The 21,582-nt window shown below is 45.4% G+C and overlaps 2 protein-coding genes across 6 annotated transcripts; one reads left to right on the plus strand and one right to left on the minus strand.

Moving 5' to 3' along the window:
- Window positions 1–3,529: 3,529 nt before the first annotated feature.
- Window positions 3,530–14,151, plus strand: LOC121600328 (serine/threonine-protein kinase PAK mbt). The gene is made up of 5 exons (XM_041928811.1): window positions 3,530–5,327; window positions 10,732–11,488; window positions 11,580–11,700; window positions 11,803–12,074; window positions 12,161–14,151. The coding sequence occupies exons 1-5, from the start codon at window positions 4,429–4,431 to the stop codon at window positions 12,638–12,640; spliced, it is 2,529 nt and encodes an 842-aa protein (XP_041784745.1). The 5' UTR covers window positions 3,530–4,428; the 3' UTR covers window positions 12,641–14,151.
- A 45-nt stretch (window positions 14,152–14,196) lies between these two features.
- LOC121600331 lies at window positions 14,197–21,430 on the minus strand. 5 transcript variants are annotated; one of them, XM_041928814.1, is made up of 4 exons: window positions 20,079–21,430; window positions 19,003–19,197; window positions 17,104–17,381; window positions 14,197–17,009 (listed from the first exon to the last, which is right to left on the minus strand). In XM_041928814.1, the coding sequence occupies exons 2-4, from the start codon at window positions 19,036–19,038 to the stop codon at window positions 16,190–16,192; spliced, it is 1,134 nt and encodes a 377-aa protein (XP_041784748.1). In that variant the 5' UTR covers window positions 19,039–19,197; window positions 20,079–21,430; the 3' UTR covers window positions 14,197–16,189. The 5 variants fall into 5 exon arrangements, with proteins under 5 accessions (XP_041784748.1, XP_041784749.1, XP_041784750.1 ...); XM_041928815.1 differs by lacking the exon at window positions 20,079–21,430 and adding an exon at window positions 19,260–20,041; XM_041928816.1 differs by having other exon boundaries at window positions 14,198–17,006.
- Window positions 21,431–21,582: the final 152 nt, after the last annotated feature.

Consider the following 21,582-nt stretch of genomic DNA (forward strand, 5'->3'; position numbering starts at 1 on the left):
AAACAAGACAAACATCGAGTCGAACATGTCAGTTGATTCTGTCTTTGATGTTCGATACCCACCTGTGCTTTGAATACCTTGGCTGTCAAACGCTTCTCAGCTACAGCAGATAGAATTAAATTCGGGACAATTTCAAGTTTGTTTTCGTATTTTGTCTCGTTTTCTTCTTAAAATTCGCCTGCAAAATATTTTAAATATCTATCAATAATATTTGCAATGCTTCACAATCAATTTTAACATCAAATATACAGGTTTGAAACGTATTAAACTGTGGCGTGTACATAATGCATTTGTATGCACTGTATGTGTTTCGCATGGACGTTTGTTTACATTTTTCAAAATTAAATTTTAATGATTTTTATGTTATTATTGATGTGAATAACTAGTAAATTATTTGTTGAATCTTCCCCCTGCAGATGGATATTTATTTTAACTATGAAAATGCTTCATTTTCGAGATAAAAAGATAGGCGTATTGCAGTGCATCATGACAGGTCTGTAAGACATCGAACAGCTGACAGAGCACCTATCGAACAGAGTCGTGTTTGTTTGTTTCGTTCGATTGGTCCCAGAGCGCCGCCTTAGTGATGGATAAAGTTGGCAAATAGGCGGATTCGACTCCGATCCGACTTCAAAAATTTCGGAATCTACTCCGGGATGTAGGTCCACCCAGCTTTATCCGGAGCCGAATGGAATCATCTGGAGCCGTCCGGAATCGTCCAGAGTCGGAGACATCCGGAGTCGTCCGGAGTCTTCGGAGTTGGAGTCGATCGGAGTTGGGGCTGTTCTGAGACGGCCAAAGGTGGCGAGTGCATTTTTTGTGGTCAGGTATTTCATCTCCGACTCCGACGCTATTCTTGGTACTATCACCGACAAACCGACGTGACACTTCGAACAAAATGAGCTTCAAAAGTTGTTTCCTAATTTTAAATGAAAATACGTTAAACACTAGCGCCATCTCTATAATGATTCGCTTACTACACTGGCACAGAGGAGAAACTGCTAAAACCTCTTTTTGTTTTTCTCCCCAACTGCCAATAAAGAATATTTCTTCCATTTCTCCCCAAATAGCCAGAATTGCTTAAGCAGCTCATTTTGGCACGCTAAAGATCGCTGCTCTAATTCGCCTGTTGCAGTAGTTAAACAGCATCAAAGTTCCAGGTGATCCTTTTAAATAGCGCCTAAGCAGCTTCCTTATGCCAGGGTACCGGAGATTATTTTTCTTTGTGTTTTATTTTCAAGCAAGCGTCATTGATGAAATAAACAACAGGATATGTTTTGTTTGAGTACATGTGTATATTTTTAAATCCCTAATATGCATAAATTACACGAAATGTATCACAATTTACTGTACAATCACTTCACTCAATATTCCTTCTTCAATTAACGAATCTAACTTGTGCAGCAGCAATGAGATTATTGCCGGCGTCCGCCTTTGACACTTTGACAAGAGCCATCTCGTACCGATGTCATCCATTAAAAAGCTATAAACTTCCACCTAGTTCGGTATGCTTTCTTAACAAGCCTTCAAGTTCCACCATGAACCCTACAAATAGTGCTAATCAGCCGCAAAGGTCCAAGAAGTACCATGTGCCTGTTAAAAAGCTCCATAGTTCCGCAAAGTACCGTCTATCTCTTAATCAGCCACAAAGTACGACATCGGAACGATTTTTCGTTAAACAGCCCTAAATCAGCTATAAAGTACGAGCTGGCTATTTGGGTAAGTAAAATACGAAAAGAGGAAGAAGAGAAATGTCATTCTCCATGCAAAATGTATGGAATACCCGGGTATGCTGGTTGCCAACTTACCCGGCGCTCTAGCACCAATCGAACACGACATCGAACATGAAAAATGTATGGGATTTGACATGTTTGTCTTGTTTGTTTGTTTGTGTCTGACGATGCACCTCCATATGATTATATGGGTTTGTTCGTGTCAGATGTCGTGTTCGATTGGTGCTAGCCCAAGTAGCACAATCCTGTTAAGAAACCGTTAAAAGTATGCCTAATAGTATTACATTTAGCTTTCCATACAGCAGTAATTCCAGGGCTTAAAACACTGCGTAACGCTATTCTGGCTTCGTCAATGTTTCGTTAAATTTTAAAATTTAGCCGGTATTTTTAACGAAAAATATTAAACTTAACGAATAAATCGACAGGGATGGCTGTATTGCTCTTTCTCTTTTACATGAATTTTCTAGATATTCGTTAAGTTACAACAAGTGTTATTATTTCATGGAATAAATGCATAAATGCAACACACATACTTTTATTCGACATTCAATCATTTTGCCACGGCATATTATCACTTTGTCACATAAGTTTCTTTCATTCCATGGGTATCTTCCATTATATCAGCATGGAGGTCTGCTGCAGCCGTAGACGGAAAGCATGATATCCAAACGCTATCCGAATCGAAAATGCTGCGAAATATTAAACTTATGTAGCTCATGTGAAGAGATTTGTAACATCGATACACTGACCTGTTGTAAAAGCTTGATGATACACAAATTAGACAATATCTGATAGAAATTGTCGCAGACGCTTGGTTTTGTTGTCATCTACACATAATACACACGAAGCTTGACGAACTTTTTGACATAAGAAATGGAGGCGCCATGTACGTGACGATGTACAGTATGTCTCAAAAATTATCTTCATCAAGAGTATATTATTTTGCACAAAAAATATTTTTTTCATTAAGAATTCCTTAGCAAATATGATCTCATTAGCAAATATGGCATACCCTTCATCAAACTCATTGCACATGATATTTAAAAGTATGAAATATATATTTTTTATTTTCAAATTACTTTTTTTATCATCACCAATTAAAGTGAAAGAAAAAAGTAAAACATATTTCACGTACCGTTAAACAAACAAATATTTGTTGTGAAAATAAATACGCATTATTATATAGAAATAAGAATAGAAAATGATCTATCCTAATATTGAAACAATGAAACTGGTGTAGATAAAATTTGAAAAACACTGTGTGTTATAATGACCCGAATCGAAAAAAGAGGGTAACGGAATACGTCGTTATGCTGTAACGCTGACAAATGTCATATTCTCTTAAGAAACTCTATTTGATTTTTAAAGGCTTTAAAAAACTGTTAATAATCAAATAAAGTTTCTTAAGGCTACTTGGGAGAGCACCGCCTTACGTGGTAAAGTTAAAAAAATCAAAATAAAATACTTACAAGCTGTTTAAAATTACAACTTATGCACCAAAAAATCTTAAATTAAAAGTTGGGAGGCTACGGAAAATTTCAGGCCAATAAAAGCAGTGAATCAAAAGTTATTGCAGTTCGAAGTTGAAAAAAATACCCGGGTATCCGGTTGCACCTTAAAGGTTAAACGACTTAAAAATCAAATATCTGTGATTTTTGGTATGATAAATGGAAAATCGGTAGTTTTAGGGCGGTCATCTGTGAATCGGTAGGAATACAGATAAATCGGTATTTCTGGTCACTCTGCCAGCGGGACTCCAGCCGAAAAAGGCGCTTTTGACATTCCAGCCCAAACTGGTTCGCTGCAAGAAAAGGGCTTTTAACGCTCCCGTCGCAGACGACACAGACACCAAGGAAGAGGCCCACCAGTTTGTGATCCGCTGCTCGTCGCGCATTAAATGCCTTTCCACAGTTTCGGTTTCCCCCTGTTTGCAGTACTGCCGTGCGTTTAATTTTGTATCGTTTTACGCGTGAATTCTCCTCTTCTGCGTGCGGTGATAGAGTGAGTGCGTGAATGCCCAGCAAGGTGCAGAAAAGGATGTGTAAATAAAAGCAACGCACACGCACGCACGCACACAGCGCTACCTTTTTGTAAGGGAAAAGGTCGGGCGCAGGACGCGAGAGTGTGGGGTTTGCCGCGGGGCTGAAGAAGCCCTGGAACTTACGCGAGCCAGCAGTACACAGCGGGCGCGAAATAACAAAGAAAAGGAGCGTGGTGTGCATCTTGGGAGTTGGGATCATCGTCCCCCCGCTGGAATTGTCATTCGGTTTGGTGGTGCATCCAGCGCTGTCCCACTTCCCGGGGCGACGGGGTTGAAGTTGCCCGCGGAGCACACATTCCCCTACACACAACACATGCAAGGTGTGTTTGTGTGTGTGTGTGTGTGCGCGCGCGCGCGTGTCTGTCTGGCTGTGTGTGTCGCCGCGTCGTCGTCGTGTCCGCCTGTGTGTTATGTTGTTGAAGGCGCAAAGGGGCGGCTGATCGTCCGACGTCCGACGCGAGTGTTGTGAACTCTCCGTGCAGCATTCCGCACGCCCGTTCGATCATTCCCAGTTTTGTAAGAAAAGTGTCTTAAAGTGCCTTACTTAAAACCAAACACAACTCGTGTGTGTACGCCTACTGTGTTGAGAGGCTTCTTCTGTGTGTGTGTGTGTGCTTGTGTGCAAACACCAACAACAGCAAAAAACCAGCGAAAATGTTCTCCAAGAAAAAGAAAAAGCCCCAAATTTCCTTCCCGAGCAACTTTGAGCACCGGGTGCACACCGGGTTCGACAAGCGGGAGGGCCGCTACGTGGGGCTACCGCTCCAGTGGGCCTCGATCGTGGGCAACAATCAGATACTGAAGTCATCGAACCGCCCACTCCCACTGGTCGATCCGTCCGAAATTACGCCAACGGAAATACTCGACCTGAAGACGATCGTGCGCCCGCACGGCCCGCAGGGAGGTCCGCAGGCAGCTGGAGTCCCCGGCGGTCCCACGGCGGCTGCGCCCGATCAGCAGGGCAAGCTAATCCTTCCCAAAACATCCAACGTCGCCCGGTCCAACTCGCTGCGAAGCTCGAGCCCACCGCGGGTACGCCGGGGAGAGTTGCGTGCCAACACCAATGTGCCACCATCCGTGCCGGAAGAGCCGTCCCAGCAGCTGGGCGGTGGACAATCACCCTTCCCGGGGATGAACAACAATGGCGCGTTCCCGCCGGTGCCGGCTGCTAAGCCGTCCGGTGCAAACTATCCACCAGTATCACCCACCGGCACGATGCTGGAGACGAACTTTAACAACAACTTCGAGGCACACCATCAACAGCTTCAGCAGCAGCAGCAGCAGCAGCAGCAGATGGCACAGCATCAAATGCATATGCACCACATGCAACAGCAACAGCAGCAGCAACACCACCACATGCATCCACATCAAGCAGGCGCCGTTGGCGGGAATGTACAAGCAGCAGCAGCAGCAGCAGGCCATGCAATTGCTCCACATATGAACGGTGGCAACCTGTCCAATGCGGCCTCGCTGAACGGGACGACGGGCTCGAACGGCAACCTCACCAATCCGGTCAGTGTGCTAACGGAAACGTCCTCGCTGTATCATAACAGGTGAGTGGTGGATGCGACACAGAACCGGATTATGTTACGACGCCAAATGGTGCGGACCTGCCTGCCTGCGGGGCAGTGTGGTCAAATTTCGATTTCATGGACGGGGAGGGTCGGACTTACAGGGTTTTCCAGGAGTTCTTCTAGGACACTTAATTGACACTTTGTTACGTGAAATTAACTTTATGTAATGGGAATTTGACTCTAGCACCCTTGTTGGACAAATCCAATAGGAATGTTCAAATAGGATGACATAGAGTCCAATTTTCCGTCATATGAAGTTCACTTCCCACAAGAAAGAGTCAAGGAAGAGTCTCACAACTACGAGAACCCCTGGAAATCCCTGTAATGCTTCTTTTCTCTCTCCCGGTTAGGTAAATGCAGAGGCCACAGGAGGTGCATTTGGGGCAAAATCGATCCAAGAGGCGCTGTGTGTAAACAAACATTAAATGTGTGTTTGATGGTAGCTTTGTTGGAATGTGTGAGACGCGCTGCAACGACACACCAAGAAACGCCCCGATCGTCCAGGGGGGTCAAACAACGCGTAGTGCGCAGTGGAATGTGTTGTTGTTTACCTCCAAGAATGTGCGCGCGGTTTGTTTGCGTTTGCAAGGGGGTTCCCCCGGGGGCGGTGTGGAGAAAGGGTGTGGTTTTGATTTTTATCATATCCATTGCTTTTTTTTTTCTATTCACACAACACCGGGGCGCAATGCACATTAAACTTTGACTCTGTTTTCTTTTTTAGATGCTTTTTTTCTTCTCCATTTCCTCTGTCGTTTGCCTTCTCGGGGCTCGAAGCTGCACTGGAAGGGAGAGAGGGAGTGGAAATACGACGGCAAAGCGACTCTGATTGCATCCGGTGGCGCGGCTGCTGCATGGCCCAGATCTCCGTGTGCAGCCGCGTAACCATTTTGCGGAAATAGAACGCAAAGACGCCTATCGGTTGCTTAGCCAGCCATGACAGAGCGGATGAGGGCTTCTCCGTTTGGCTACTAGGCAACGACGCCGCGCTTCCCTGGTGGAGAAGGGAGGGGGGGGGGGGCAAAGACACAAATTGGGCGACACCTTTTCTTTGTACCAGATGCTTTTCCTAGCCATGCTAAGGCACATCTGCTGCGCTTAAAGTGCAATGTTTAAAGGGCAAAACGGGTTAATGACTTGTTAGCTGTTGTTTTTTTGTGTTGCACTTGGTGTGGAGAATTTTTGTCATTTAATGCTTCTGTTTTGTTGAATACTTGACTAAATTGTTGTTTGTTTGCCCTCCAATCCCTGCAAATCAGCTCTCAAATGTTTATTTGATCTTTTTTTTAAATAACTAATATCTGTTGTTTTTAAATTAATCATATTATGTTTTAAATTTAATTATCTCATCTGTATGGGTTCAATTTCGCAAAACAATCCCTACCTATTCTCTACCTGCCAAACAGTGATCAGTGCAGTTCGAAATCAATGAACCGGAACTAACGAAAAATACAAAAAAAAAACGCCGGAAGCATTTGACACACAACCACCCTGCACAAACAACAGAACGGCGAGTAATTGATACGTAATTGAGCAATCGCAGCCAAAGCGCAATGTCAATCAAGGAAAGTCGAAAGTAGAAACTAATGTCGTTCGGCCCCCCTCCCTCCCTGTCTCTTTACTCTTCCCTCAACGGCATTTCACTCCGGCATGAGGGGAAGCTTTTTACACATCCATCCTCATCAGTTGTGTAATCTAATTAGCTACACATGGCCAGTCGTTTGGACGCCGTTTGGTGCTGGGGGACTTTGTGGTTGTTTGTGGCTGTGACATTCTCCTGAACTGTTGTCCCGTTTTTTGGAGCAAGGTGATGTTAAAATTGAATTTCTCGCGCGACCACTTCTGAAAAGGGCTGCGAAAATTAGATTTTTCTTTGTAAAGCTACACCCAGACAAAGCTTAACACAATTTATTAAATATTTAAAAGCCACCGCCCCGCGCGAAAGTAAACACAAAAAAGGGCACGCAAGGGAAGGAACGAAAGAAAGCTACGAACCTCTAGAACGAGCGTGTTGTAATTAATGCTTTCTGGTCACGTGTATGTGTGAAGAGATGAAACTATCGACCAGGGGGGGGGGGGGGGGGGGTGAGAAAGGCAGGTGAGGTGACGGTAACCGGTAAAAGATTTGGTCATTTGAAGTCGTGCCACGCGATGTTTTGCTTACGCCGGACACGTTTTCGGCTCAAAATAGCACATTCGATTTGCCGCTCACAGGAGCACCAGCACCATTTCAGTTTCTCTCTGTCTCTCTCTCTCTCTCCCTCCACTGTTGCTGCTGCTGCTCTGTGTCAATCGCTTTAGGGTGATTTGGAATTCAAAATCTTTCAAGCTGCTGGCAGCCTCCCTAAAGGGTCCACTAGCTCGCTGACTGGCGGGTGGAGTCACGCCAAACGGTGTGAATTAATATTTGACCCACTAGTCCCTTCGGAATACGTGCTTATCGCGATGATGGTGGTGGAGACCAAATGAAGTCTGATCATGTTAAAAAAAAGCATTGTAAAATTGCTGTCTTTTGTTAGTCGATAGCCTTATCTTGAGCCTTCAAGTTATTACAGCGCGTGGTTTCCGTTTCACTGGGCGCATTCGACAGATATATTGGTGTGAAAACTACAGAGCAGCTAAATTGTCAATTCAAAGCAATACAATTTTTTTTTCTCAATTGAACTGTTACATCTTAATTAGGCCATACGGCCCGTTGAAGATTAAATAAATAATAATAATAATAATAATACATTTTCTTATATTTTATGCAAAACTATACGTTGTTTGAACATATTTTTAATAAGTTATATGCTATCTTATTCAATAACTGCCGTTGGTAGCCACATGCAGATGCAAAGTTAATGAGCAATTTCTAATTTTGTGCGCAAAATACTATAATATCTAATATTTTCTCTACAATACTGACTTGAAACATTTACTAATTGTATTGTAAAATTTACAAAACTTGTCAAAATCGAATTGACAACCATATATTTGAATAATGGCTAATAAGAATATAAGAGGAGCAGCTTTAAACAAACAATCCCAGGACGAAATCTCAACTGTTTATGAAAATTACTTTTAAATTAATAGTTTTAACTAGCGGTGGGAACACAAAGTTTTGGTCGGAATCGATTCCGACTAGCTCCGAATTGTTGTGGAATCGATTAGGTCCGAAATCAGTTTCTGGAAGAGGCTCGGGAATCTGTATCGGCGTAGGAACCGGTTTCAAAATTGTTTGAGTGACCTTTGCGATTGGGTCCTACGCAGTAGTGATGGGTAACCTGGAGCGGAGTCATGGATCAACTCGGACTCCGGTGCGCAAAATATGAATCCGACTCCGGTTCATAACGGGATTCGACTCCGGATCAGTTCGGATCAGTCCGGATCAGTTCGGATCAGCCCGGATCAGTTCGGATGATTCCGGATGAGTTAAGATTGGTCAGGATGGGTCTGAATAAGATTGAAAGAGTCCAGTAGAAACCGGTGAGTATTTTTTATTGTCGTTTGGACAATTCCGGACTGATCCGGATTTAGCGTCGATGAGTCCGGAGGTTTTCCCCTGCTCAACCCCACCGCTAAAACAGTCCGGAGTAACTCCGAGTCCTACTCCGATGGGTACCGTAGCCGGATCGATCCGACTTCGGGTAAAAACAGTATTTAAAAAGTCAAGAACCCCAATTTACTTGTAAACGATCAATTCTCATAGAGATTCCGGTGCTGATTTCGTATCTAAAACTTCTGATTTCAATTCTAGAATTGACTCTGATTCCGAGGCCAATTCTAATTCTGATTCCGGAGCTGATTGTAATTTTCGGGCCTATTTTGACTCCAGACTCTATTCCGAAATCGAAGTCGGCTCCGGAATCGGAATCGATTTCAGAATCGGATTCGGTTTTGGAATTTATTTCAAACATGGAATCGGAACCGGGTAGTTTCGATTTCGAGGTTTTACAGGGTTTATCGTGTCAATTGAAAATGTCAACAACATTTTTAATTGCTTGCGATCTGTTTTTCAACAGCTGCCAAAAGCTGCAAATACAGGGCTACAGGCTCACAATAATTTACATGGTTTTCCAAGTCAGTCTCGAATGTAAACACTGTTATTCATCACGTGCAAAATGTTATTCCACATCGATCTGACATTTCATTTTCATCATAATAGTTTTTAATTCCATCAACTTGATTTTCAATAATTCAACTGTCAGCGGGTGATGCGATCCGGCTTCAAATCTTGCTGAAAAAACAGCAGCCCGTTGAAGTGCTGAAAATCATGCTGAAGAAATTAAAAATTATTATGATGAAAATGCAATTCCAGATCGATGTGGATTAACATTTTTCACGTGGTACTTAACATTGTTTACATTAGAAACTGACTCAGAAACCCTGTATCAGTTTTTCCTTATGATTTTCAACACGTTTCAAGCTGGATTGAGTTTCACTGTTCTTTTTTTATGTGTTGAAATTCATGTGTAAGAACTGAAATTTTATTGTGATACAAATAAAATGTATGACCGCTGTTAAAAATCATCGTGTTGTTGGTGAATAATGATGTGCACATTGGAATATGACTTGGAAAACCCTGTAACACTACCCATTACAGTAATGGGAAAACCTAATTTTCTTTAAAACAGTAGATACAGTCCGTTTCCCAGAGTCACCAGCGCGCTCATCGTGCATTGATTGTGTCTCCTCCTGTTTTGTCTCGCTGTCGTCTTACTGCTGCGGCCAGATGTGCATTCATCCGTGGCCCGCACTTGCACATGCACAGTTTGGTCGCTGGAGAGGAAATTGCGGGATGGATAACACCGCTTGCACGTTTGCCCATGCAAAGGACAGCAATGAACCGGAACGTGGCAAGCGTCGATGGTGGCCGGGTGTTCAATTTCATATTCCTGCCCCCTTGCGCCGGCACAACCAACTTTCATCCCCATTTCCTCCGTTCTGGCTGGACACCGCACGGGCTAATGGACTCACGAATGCTCTTGCGTCGCTCTACCCGGCGTTCGATTTGTTTGGAAAAAGGGAGGAGCAGCGTTTGTTTTCATGCTATAAACCTCCCCACGTAAACGTGGTGTGGGAGTTTTAAAAAATAAGAGCTTAATTGTGCCTCGTTCCCACATCGAAAGGAAGGAGAGATTGTTTTCACTGGATGTGAGCCGTGTGTGTTCCTTGTTTGTCAATCATATGAGCACACCGAAACCGAATGTTGGTTAACCTTTGTGTGTTTTAGGAGGGAAGCGATTTTTTGTTGAAACAGGGTCTGAAAATCCAAAAAGAAAAAAAACAAATGTTTCTATTTGTTGGGACAAGCATCTACATTGTTTGGAATGTAAATTGCCCATCAAAACACCCTCACACACACACGCATACCGTACTAAAAGCATTTTGTGTTTATTTTTAGATCGCAAAAATCCTCCCCCACCGGTTCGGATGGAATGCAACGGCCCGGTGGCTACCCGAATGCAGCACCGTATCCTGGCCAGATGCAGGCCGGTAATAGCTTCCCCGGAATGACCCAGGGTGCTGGCGGTGGTGGTCCACCACCTCCATTACACAGCAAACCACAGGGACAGAACCATCCCGGACAGCAGCAGCAGCAGCAACAGCAACAACAGGACCCGCACGGTCATCTGAGCGACGCTAACAATGGAAACCATCTTCCGCCGGGTCATCACCATCACCACCATCATCATCAAATGATGGGCGTGCAGGTTGGTAACACCGGCCCACAACCCTCCGGTTCGCAGCTGTCCCCGTCCGGTCTGCACCATCATCATCAGCATGCTCACCATCATGGAGCGCAGCAGCAGCAGCAGCAGCAACAGCAACAAATGCAACCGACGCCATTACAGATGGGCGGCAATAATCAGATGCCAAATCACCATCATCACCATAACCACAATGCGATGGTGCACAACCATCAGAAGATGCCATCCCCGTCGTCGTCGTCGTCCACAGGCGCTCCGACCGTAGCGACCGACCCGAACCACATGTTCGGCAACAACAACTCCATCAGCAATGCCAAGAGCAACTCGCGGGCCTCCAGCTCGAGCGGGGGCAATGTGTCCGTCGCGCAGAGTACCGCGTCCACCACGCAGAGCGGTCAGAGCCAGCAGCAGCCACCGGTGAAAACGGAGCAAAGGCTTACCCACGAGCAGGTACGGGCATCGCTTTGTTTTCCTACTAAAAACACACACTTTTAATTGATTATTGATTTGTGTTTCCCTCCCTCCCGGCCTTTGCTTGCAGTTCCGTGCCGCGCTGCAGATGGTGGTGTCGGCCGGCGATCCGCGTGAAAACTTGGAAAATTACACCAAAATCGGCGAAGGATCGACCGGCACGGTGTGCATTGCGACGGACAAATCAACTGGTACGTTTCGGCTTGGTGAATTCAACGCCAATTCAATGACAATGAAAGGATTTTAATTAATCGTTTTTGTGTACTTTCAACTCCCCCTTCCCCCATGCACAGGACGCCAAGTGGCGGTGAAGCAGATGGACCTGCGGAAGCAGCAGCGCCGGGAACTGCTGTTCAACGAGGTCGTCATTATGCGCGACTACCACCATCCGAACATTGTGGAAACGTACAGCAGCTTCCTGGTGAACGACGAGCTGTGGGTGGTGATGGAGTTCCTCGAGGGCGGTGCACTGACCGACATTGTGACCCACTCGCGCATGGACGAGGAGCAAATCGCAACCGTGTGCAAGCAGTGCCTGAAAGCGCTCTCGTATCTTCATTCACAGGTGAGGCTTTTTCGTTAAAATTTCGCAATAAAAATTCAAATAAAATCTAATTCAACCATTCCATCTTCTTCCTCCCACCCCCACAGGGTGTCATCCATCGAGACATCAAGTCCGACTCGATTTTGCTCGCCTCGGACGGGCGCGTCAAGCTGTCCGATTTTGGCTTTTGTGCGCAAGTGTCGCAGGAGCTGCCGAAGCGTAAATCACTCGTCGGCACACCGTACTGGATGTCGCCGGAAGTGATCTCCCGATTGCCGTACGGCCCGGAGGTAGACATCTGGTCGCTCGGCATCATGGTGATCGAGATGATTGACGGTGAGCCACCGTTCTTCAACGAGCCGCCGCTGCAAGCGATGCGCCGCATCCGCGACATGCCACCGCCAAAGCTGAAAAACTCCCACAAAGTGTCCAGCCGGCTGCAGAACTTCCTCGACCGGATGCTGGTGCGGGATCCGGTGCAGCGTGCGACGGCCGCGGAGCTGCTCGCCCATCCGTTCCTGCGGCAGGCCGGGCCACCGTCGCTGCTCGTGCCGCTGATGCGTGGCGCCCGGCACAGTAACTGTTGAGGCCGGGAATTGCCATTCCAGAGCCATTCCAGAGCCATTCCAGAGCCAACCAAAAGAATCTCCTCTCTCTAGCACTCTGATTGTTTCCGAGAAAGCGGAAAACGGAAAACGGAGTTTTGCACATCGAAAACGAATGCTCGTAAAGCACATATGAGCATGAGAACAGTAATGGGCGCGGCAAACCACCCGTGTGAGTAAGACATTTCGTTGCATTTATTTGTGGGAAGGGTTTTTAGCGGAAAATGGAAGGATTGTTAAGCGAAAAGAATCGCTTTCCTTCTGTTCGTTACGTATGGTTTCATCTTAAACGAATTATTGCTGTACATAGTTTACCCAGCGACATCGAAACATTGAGGATACACATACAATAACGACGCGTTACTTAGGGTGTAACGCATTACACTGCGTACGAATCGGACGAATCAATTGAATCTGCTTAACACAACTGGTAGCTATAACACATGAGCCTAGTATTTAGCTACGACATTCCAGTATTTAGTTGAACGGATTAAACTTTTAATTTTAATCTCCCTTCTTTCTTTGATCCCCAAAACGAAACCAATAACAAAACGTAAATGGTTTCCGCGTATAAACCGGCAAGCGAAACAGGAAAGGGGCCATTGTTAGGATATGTTTCTGTAATATGTTTTGTTTTTAACATTTGTATAATCCTGCTTACCCTTACGTATTAGGAGTTGAACAGTTGCATTTTTATAACACCGAACGCGAGAGTTAAGAAACACTTTGCAGTTAAAATGTTATATTTAAAGAAGCGCGAGTGAAACGAAACGTTGTTATTACACATTTAGTGCAGGTGAAGTGCAGTGATGAGCTGCTGATAGTGCGGCGTATTTTAACGTGTATTAGATATTAACCTCTGTGGCCTTTCCTGTATTTCAAATGTATAAAACAAAAACACCGAAACGAACGAAACTCATTCACTCGGAAGAAAGTATTGGAGCTTTACTAGCTTTATCTCACCACCGCTCCACACACGTCAATTAACAAAGACTGCTCGAAAAAAGCAGTAAAAATGCGGGTTTAGACCTTTTTTCGCTTTTGCGCTCAATCTGTAGCTCATTGTACTGGTTTTTGCGAAACATTATGAGACTGTCTGCTTTTTTTCCTCTTGTCCGATCGGATTAAAATCTCCTCTGGTAGTAGGAAACATTCCTTGTGTGTGTATAACACACGCACACAATCATACCGACTCTTTTACATATAACCGAAATGTGCCGAACAGAGTGTAATCGTTGTATTAGGTGCGATTGCTCCATAAAAAAGCTGTACTAGAAGAGCGATAGTTGCAAAACAATACAAAGTATTATAAAGTGTGAGACAAGAGACGTTTTTAGACATAAACAGCTAAACACAGAACGCAGACAGAAAGGGAAGAGAAGTACACGCGCTTACCTACCTTTCCGATAGGGGCAGTTTGTAGCAGCTGTTGGAGTTATTTTATACTACACAAAAAAACGACGTTCGAATTTTGGGAAATAAATTGATTAAAAATCTCACATCTTTCAGTGTGATACAACAGAGAAGAGAAAACGCATCCGATGAGACCACCGTTTTGAATGTTGTAAGAATTTATTGTTAGATTTGTTTTTCCCACTATTTTTAAGTGATTCCTATTTACACGGGGTACGCGATTGGTATGTTTGCAGTATTAAGAGGGTAGTTTTGTTTGTTTGTTTGTGTTTTTTTTTTTCAATACGATAGCCTGTAAAACTTGTTGCAGCATAGTACGACATTTAATAATGCTCACATGGATGGGTTCCGATTTACGACATCAGGCGAACAACCAACATAAGCTCATCCGCTCTCTTTTTGACCCAACTGTCTCTTATTCATTTTAGTCTTTTTCCTAGTGTGTAATGCTTTATCTCGTTTAGCTTTCATGCAGCAAAACCTATACTCATCGCGCCAATACTTTCTTTCTATTTTGCCTCACATCATCAATTCGCACCATTAAGCTGCATCTTCACACACGCTGTGCCTATTATTGGCCATATTGGTTTATTATATTTTATTTTTATTGGTTCCTCGTTAGGTTTAAAATTATGCCACTTTGAAGCAAAAAGCCACTTAACATGTCACGGACGCTCCTGCCGCCGCCACCGCTGTCTTTCTACTATCCAAAAATGTGAAATCTGCTCTATCTAATCGATATTAAAGTCTATTTAATGTAAAGAAGTACGGTATCAAATCACCAGCGACGTGTGGTTCGTTTGTGGAAAAACGATGGCAAAAAATGGCAAAATATGGGGGGATTGCTGCGCGGTAGTGAATCTCTAGTGCATGCTTCCACCACGCATTTAGGACGATTAAGGGAACGGGGGGGGGGGGGGGGAATCTGAGAACCTGTAATCCTTCACAACAAGTAAAAACATCGATGGCAACAACGGGAAAACTGTAACCGACAACACCGATGACCTGCAGAGCGCTCACACTACACAGGCCGCCGCGTCTCTATACCCTTTACATAGTACTTTAGTACGTTCAACAGTGACAAGGTTTTGGCTCGCTTTGTGTTTACTGTTCAGCAGCAAACCACATGCACATTCATATGTGGAAAAGGGAGCTTTTTCGTAAAATATATGCGTTTATTTGTTAATTGTTTGTTGCGGCATTGCAGACACGTTTAGCGACGTTATAGCGAGCGAACAAGCGCCTCTTAGTAAGCGTTACGTTACTGCGCGTTACGGTTACTACACTCTACGTTACTGCTGTTTGGGTTGCCGTTTTTTGTTTGGTTTGTTTTGGTTGTCTTTTTTTTAGTGATAAGTCTTTTTTGATAATTGGTTTTTACTGTAACTGCGGTAGTGTTTTGGGAGTGTTTAACGTTAACCATCAAGAAGACATATGTATTCTGGGTGTATGATACGCCCGTGGTTTCGGTCCTTGTGAAGACATTTTATATGTATCGTTTTGAACTGCTTAATTGGCATCATATTTTTTGGGGACGATTTGCCTTTACTGTAGATGGTTGTGTTTGCGGCGAAAAAGGACAAGAGTGCTAAGCAGGTGCCTATACACTTTTGCCTTTAATTTATAAAAAAAAGAAAAAGCAGTTCTCCTGGAACCGATCAACTAAAATCCTAAGTGACACAGCAAATATAACTTAATACGTTACGTAGAAGACATCACATATCGTATAGAAGTAGCTTTTCCTACATTGGAGGTATTCCCTTGATTGCACACTGATTAGTAGAAAATAACACAGTTAATAAGAAGTATTCCAAAAGAGAAGAAGCTTTCCCCTTACAGAAGTGAAGAGTACACTTAACGGCCTTTCCACCAAACATCAGCTAAACCTCAAGTAAACTACAACACACGTACGAACTCCGAATGCACTTTGTGACACTTTGTAAAAGCAGGACGAGACAAACTTGTTGGGCACGAGGACTTATTCTGGGCTCATTTACTTCCTCCTCTCTCTCTCTATCTCTTTGTGTGAGTATGGGTAAATAAATCTTACTCTTTTGTGCAGAAGAGACTTGGGTCACGTCGTCCTCCTCCTCCTCCTCCCGGGAGCTCCTGCGGCGATCAGTTCTCGATCTCGAGCGCCGTATCGTCGATGGTGTGCAGCCAGTTGAAGATGAGCATGTGCCGCTCGTACTTGGACAGTGGTTTGCCCCGCTCGTTCTCAATGTCGTGGAAGGTGAGATGCTTCTTCGGACCGTGGTGTACACCGCGAGCAACACCTCCGCTTGTCTTTTTACCGGGATGATCCGCGAGTGCCTCACCACCACCACCACCCGGTGGTGCCGGTGAGCTGGTCGATTTTCCACCCACGGGCGAGGCGGACGCATTGGACAGGCTGGTCGAGGGTACGATCAGCTCGGTTGGCCCCGGATTGGTGGCGGCAAAGGCGGCCGCCTCCAGCCGGTCGAGGTTGAACTCGCTCTGGGAGAGTCGCTCCAGCGCACGGTAGGTCGTGAACAGCCGGCGGCGGATGTAGTTCTGCCGTATCTTCTTGTTGACCGAGCTGATCAGGTCCGTTACGGTGAAGCTCGGTGCGGGCGGGTTGGTCGTGGTCAGTGTCGGTACCTGGCCGGCCGATTGGCCACCGTGCGGGGAGGGAAGCTGCGAGGTGGACGCTAGCTCACCGACCGCTACCCAGGTCGAGTAGGAGCGGGACGCATGCTCCAGCCGGGAGTGATCGAAAAGGTACCCGACCTTCTGGAAGGGCGTGAGCGCGAGCTCCGAGGAGGACAGTCGGCCAAGTTGGTGCTGATCGGAGGGCAGCTGATAGATGTCGGTCGTGCTGAAGCTCTTGTGGATGCCCAGTGCGGCCGACAGTGTGGCACAGTTCCGGATGAGATCGTTACTTTCGTTCCAGCGCTCGGTCAGGGTGGAGGACCTACTTTCAGAATTTGAAAGAAAACTTTAGAAATCACAACTCCCAGATATATGTAGTGCCCAAAACCACCCCCCCCCTCCCTCAGTTCCTTTCATACCGATTCCTTTTGCTATCCTTTGGATTGAGCAGGCTGCCGAGCTTTTCCTCCATCGTGCGGTTGAGCAGGCTGCAGCTGGACCGGTTCAGTACGCTGGTCGCCTCCGAGTTCATGGACGAAACGGAAATCGATATCAGGGACAGGTCGGTGGAGAAGCTTTCGTGCGACGGCGAGCGCAGGATACGGTTCGTTACCGCTAGCGCCGGTGTGGTGGTGGAGGTGGAGGCGGTGCTTTTCTGTGACGCCATTCGAGCTCGGGACGCACTGGGTGGAGTAGTCTGGAATAAACGCAGATGCCTGATGCTTTATGATCATTGGATGTAGTTGGTAGATGTAGGCTCCATGCTGTTTGTCTAGTAATATACCAGCCCTCCCCAACCACAACTTCCAACTTCCAAGCAGCGGGTGAATACAAATGAGCTAGCAACCGGGCTACCTGAGCTGGGAGTTTAAATTTAGAATAGCTGCGACAACGGATTAATGCCAATCAATTTCCCCCGAATGATGCGTCACCGGGCACCGGGCTCAATAGTTATAATCGCTTTCACTGCTAATCGCGATGTATGGATTATTAAGTAGAGCCGCTGTGTGTCCTTTTTTTTCGTCACGGTAATACAGTAGGTGACCGCTAACTGGATGTGTTTTAACTGGAGTGCTTTTTAACTGGAGGTTCGCTAACTGGAGTTACTCTCAGTTAACGAACACTTAAACGTCAAAACATCAAACATCCGGAATTTCATGAAGAGAAATTTGTCGCAAATGTGCATTTTTCATACAAATTTAGGGTCTTTTGCCTACGTTTGCTATTAATTTATGTTATTACACGAATTACTATACTTTATATCAACATAAATGAAAAAAAAGTTTGGTATGTTTATTCCAGCCAACGCCAATCAAAACAATCAATCCACAGAAACGTCACTCCAGTTAGCGAACATTGTTCGTTAACTGGAGCTTGTTTACCTCTCAGTTAGCGGTCACCTACTGTAATCGGAAGGTTTCAGTTTTTTGTTCCAGTTCCTACGAAAGGATGTAGTGAGCGGTGCTCTAGATGGACGATGCGCGATACCGGTTGATATGCATGAAAGCCGTGGCAGGCGTTCGTGCCTAATGGGATATTGTGGTGGATATATTTTTACACCATTTCCACCTTCCCTTTTCCCGTATACTCTATTGATAGTCGGCTATGGAAGCACCGTCACCCGGCGCGGGTGTATGCATGTATGATTTATGGATGCTCGCTACGCATGGAGATAGACTAAGAATGGGGATTTTTGTTTTATATTTTTTGTTAGTGGTGCTTTTTTCTACATTAATTGGAGCACACCACCAACTTCTGTTTACTGTCTATCTTCTAAAGAAGATCCTTTAAATGTATTAATGGTAACCAAAAAGAGTTATACAATTTCCTCCCTGATGTCATCCAAAATTTGCCATTAATTCTTCAAAGATTTCAAAATTGCCTTCATGTATAACTTGAGGATTGGAGAAGCCTGACCTGACCTAGACCTTGAGAGATGACTTGGATAGGTTGAAAATGAGTTTGTTGAATAGGTACAGGGTCCTGAGACAACCAAGAAATGCTCGGAACCAATTCTTGAATCCTGACAAGGAACCAGGACCAGGACCAGGAGAGATATTATTTTGAGGATCCAATTCCTTCAAAGATTTCAAAATTGCCTTCATGTATAACTTGAGGATTGGAGAAGCCTGACCTGACCTAGACCTTGAGAGATGATTTGGATAGGTTGAAAATGAGTTTGTTGAATAGGTACAGGGTCCTGAAACAACCAGGAAATGCTCGGAACCAATTCTTGAATCCTGACAAGGAACCAGGACCAGGACCAGGAGAGATATTATTTTGAGGATCCAATTCCTGGAATTGAGTAACCGGCCTACCAATTCATTTTCTGCTCTTTTTCGATTTGTCACCATTACGATAGTAGATCTAGTCCGGCCATAAGGCACTAATTGACTTCTGTGGACTACCTGTGACGGATTTGGTTTACGGGTAATAGGGTAGTCAATCCTCAGCTAAGTTGTGTAACGAGTATTCCACGGGACTGGGCTAATGCGTTCTAGGGCTGGAATAAACTAAAATATCAGTTCCTGGTTAGTAATAGGTCAGGGTAGATATACCCCAAAGTAGTCCGTACTATGGGAAATACGAGATATGAAGAGCACAATTCTGAACTTAATTTGAATAAACTTATCACAATTCCTGCACATGAATGCTCGTTATTCCAGAATGATTGATTTTCGTGAATTCCAGCTAGCGAAAAAAGTTACTAGAAAACCTCTAAATCTGGCATCAAAAGTAACCATTTCGCAGTATTTCACGTTTCCAGCGAAGCGTCTAATTAAACACCTCCAATAATCAGCAGACATCTGCAGAAAGGATAAAGCAGCGTGTAATACGAACAAATCCGCCGTTCGACATCATTGCAATTCGTACGGACCTTTAGCACGCCATTGCCAGTGGCGGGGTACAATGAGAATCGTACAATTTTGCACCAAAAAGCTTGGTAACAATCACTACAGCCCCTTTCTGCCCAAGGCATATGTTTTGTCACAATTAACTCAGCAAATCAGGCCTGTTTTCCCCGACAACGGCAGTTTCCCCGAATGTCTATTTCGGGTCCCCTTTCTGGGAAAGTTTTCGCACGTGTGCGAAATGCACGAAAAAGCGGAAATCATGCTTTCGCTGCCGGATCGAACGCGATTAGCCGACAGTGGTGGTGCGTACAGTCTGCCCGTTTTTCTGTGTAATTAATTAATGGGATTAAAAACATACCTAAGCGCCTTGGCATGATGTCTCTAGAATGTTCAAAAGTCACTATTGGGGACAGGTTACACGAAGGTTTGGAAGGTTCGTGGAACAGAGAGAAAACAAGTCACTGGGCATACTGCTGCATAATTTAGTTGCAGCAGTGCCTTGTTTGCCTACTAATCCTCGCTTTATGTCTCTTATTTACCTTGTGTCGCACGCCTGGCTACTGGGTACCGGACCAGTTGACCCGGTTAGTAGCGTCGTCCGTCGGTTCCGTCGGGTGTTGTTGCTGATGAAGTCCTCAACTCCAAATCAGGACCGAAAATCTCGGAACAGTGTGTGTTTGTGTGTATGTTTTGTCCTGTTGAATCAATACCACACACGGACGCAGAGATACACGAGCTTTTGGGGGACACCTCCTGAACGCCTTGATTATGACTGGATGCTTTTTAATTTTACTATTCACAAAATCCTGCCAGACAACGATAAGCTACGAATAATCGACAAACCGTCTTACCGGAAGTCGCGCAAAACTTTCCACACACACGCACAGTTTTTGGCACTCCCAAGATAATCTCCCCGTTTTTCTGCTTCTCTATGTGACCATACAAACGAGTCAATTCCGACACCGAAACTCCTCGTGCCGCTGGTGAGCCACTGGCTTCGGCACAAAAATGAGAGGCCGCTGGTGTTGCAAGCGGTCCTGCTCTATCCTACTCGCTCGCCAACCGGAACCCGCTCGAATATCGATTAGCTGCTGCTGTGGGGCTCCCCGGGGCACTTGGCGTGTGCACTGGTGCACTGGTCATATGGCACGGTGCCAAGTACGGGAACGGCGGGGGCAACATTTACCAACAAGGAAGTATCATCCTGTCGGCATCCTGTTTCTCAGGGCAGACAAGGGCGATGTAATAATAACCACAGCTGGGAGCTGGGGCGTCCGTATGGTCTACTACTGGTTCTCGCTCTTCGATATCACACACACACACACACACACAGTTTTCACGCACTTTTCACGCCTGCTTTCCCGACATCAAACATCGAATCAAGGGTCCAATCCCGACAGGACCGATTTATTATCACAGATTACCCATCCACAACGGTGGATGGACACGCTTTGATCTTGGGGTTTCGCACACGTCAACGCCCCATTCGTGTTATGTTGTCCTGCCTGGAAAAGGGGGGGCTTTTGCGACGGAGCTTTTTCACTTTTGGTTTTTCGGTTTTTCCGTCGGCCTCGCTTTAGCCAAAACACCCACAAGAAGGCTCCGCGTTCACGATGTTCACTTCACATGCACACACACACGTGCGCAGTTAAATTTTGCTCCCACTCCCTCCCCAAGGTTTGGCCGAACGTTTCCCGTTGTCCCCTATTTCTGCTGCCTGCCTAGACCGTGACCGAGAGTGCTAGCAACCAACGGCCGCCTTTGATGGCGAAAATCCAATGCGACATTCGCAACACGTCGTCCTCGTCGTTGTGGTCGGTTGTGCTGTAATATTGCGTCCGTCCGTCCGTCCGTGCAGCGTCGAGACTGAATGCCCGAGATGGGCCCGAGCGTGTGAAGGAATTTTCCCTACGACCCGGCATTATTATATTTTGGCCATCGCAGCCTTCCCCGCTCCCATCCTACATTTCCAAAAACCCTTCCCCGCTGGTGTTACGCAGCTCGTTCGTCCGTGTGTCCGGACGGTTCGGCTACTGTTCGGCT

The sequence above is a fragment of the Anopheles merus genome, chromosome 3L (assembly GCF_017562075.2).
Source record: "Anopheles merus strain MAF chromosome 3L, AmerM5.1, whole genome shotgun sequence".
Classification (NCBI taxonomy): Eukaryota; Metazoa; Arthropoda; class Insecta; order Diptera; family Culicidae; genus Anopheles; species Anopheles merus.

What these genes read in the sequence shown, in the direction of transcription:
- LOC121600328 (XM_041928811.1), top strand. Translation starts at nt 4,429, where the DNA reads ATGTTCTCCAAGAAAAAGAAAAAGCCCCAAATTTCCTTCCCGAGCAAC. An exon ending in TCCTCGCTGTATCATAACAG is followed by an intron (nt 5,328 to 10,731) that starts GTGAGTGGTGGA and finishes GTTTATTTTTAG; the next exon opens with ATCGCAAAAATCCTCCCCCA. An exon ending in TGCGACGGACAAATCAACTG is followed by an intron (nt 11,701 to 11,802) that starts GTACGTTTCGGC and finishes CCCCATGCACAG; the next exon opens with GACGCCAAGTGGCGGTGAAG.
- LOC121600331 (XM_041928814.1), bottom strand. Translation starts at nt 19,038, where the DNA reads ATGGTGACAAATCGAAAAAGAGCAGAAAATGAATTG. An exon ending in AAAGAGCAGAAAATGAATTG is followed by an intron (nt 17,382 to 19,002) that starts GTAGGCCGGTTA and finishes CGTTTATTCCAG; the next exon opens with ACTACTCCACCCAGTGCGTC. An exon ending in AAGGATAGCAAAAGGAATCG is followed by an intron (nt 17,010 to 17,103) that starts GTATGAAAGGAA and finishes AAATTCTGAAAG; the next exon opens with TAGGTCCTCCACCCTGACCG.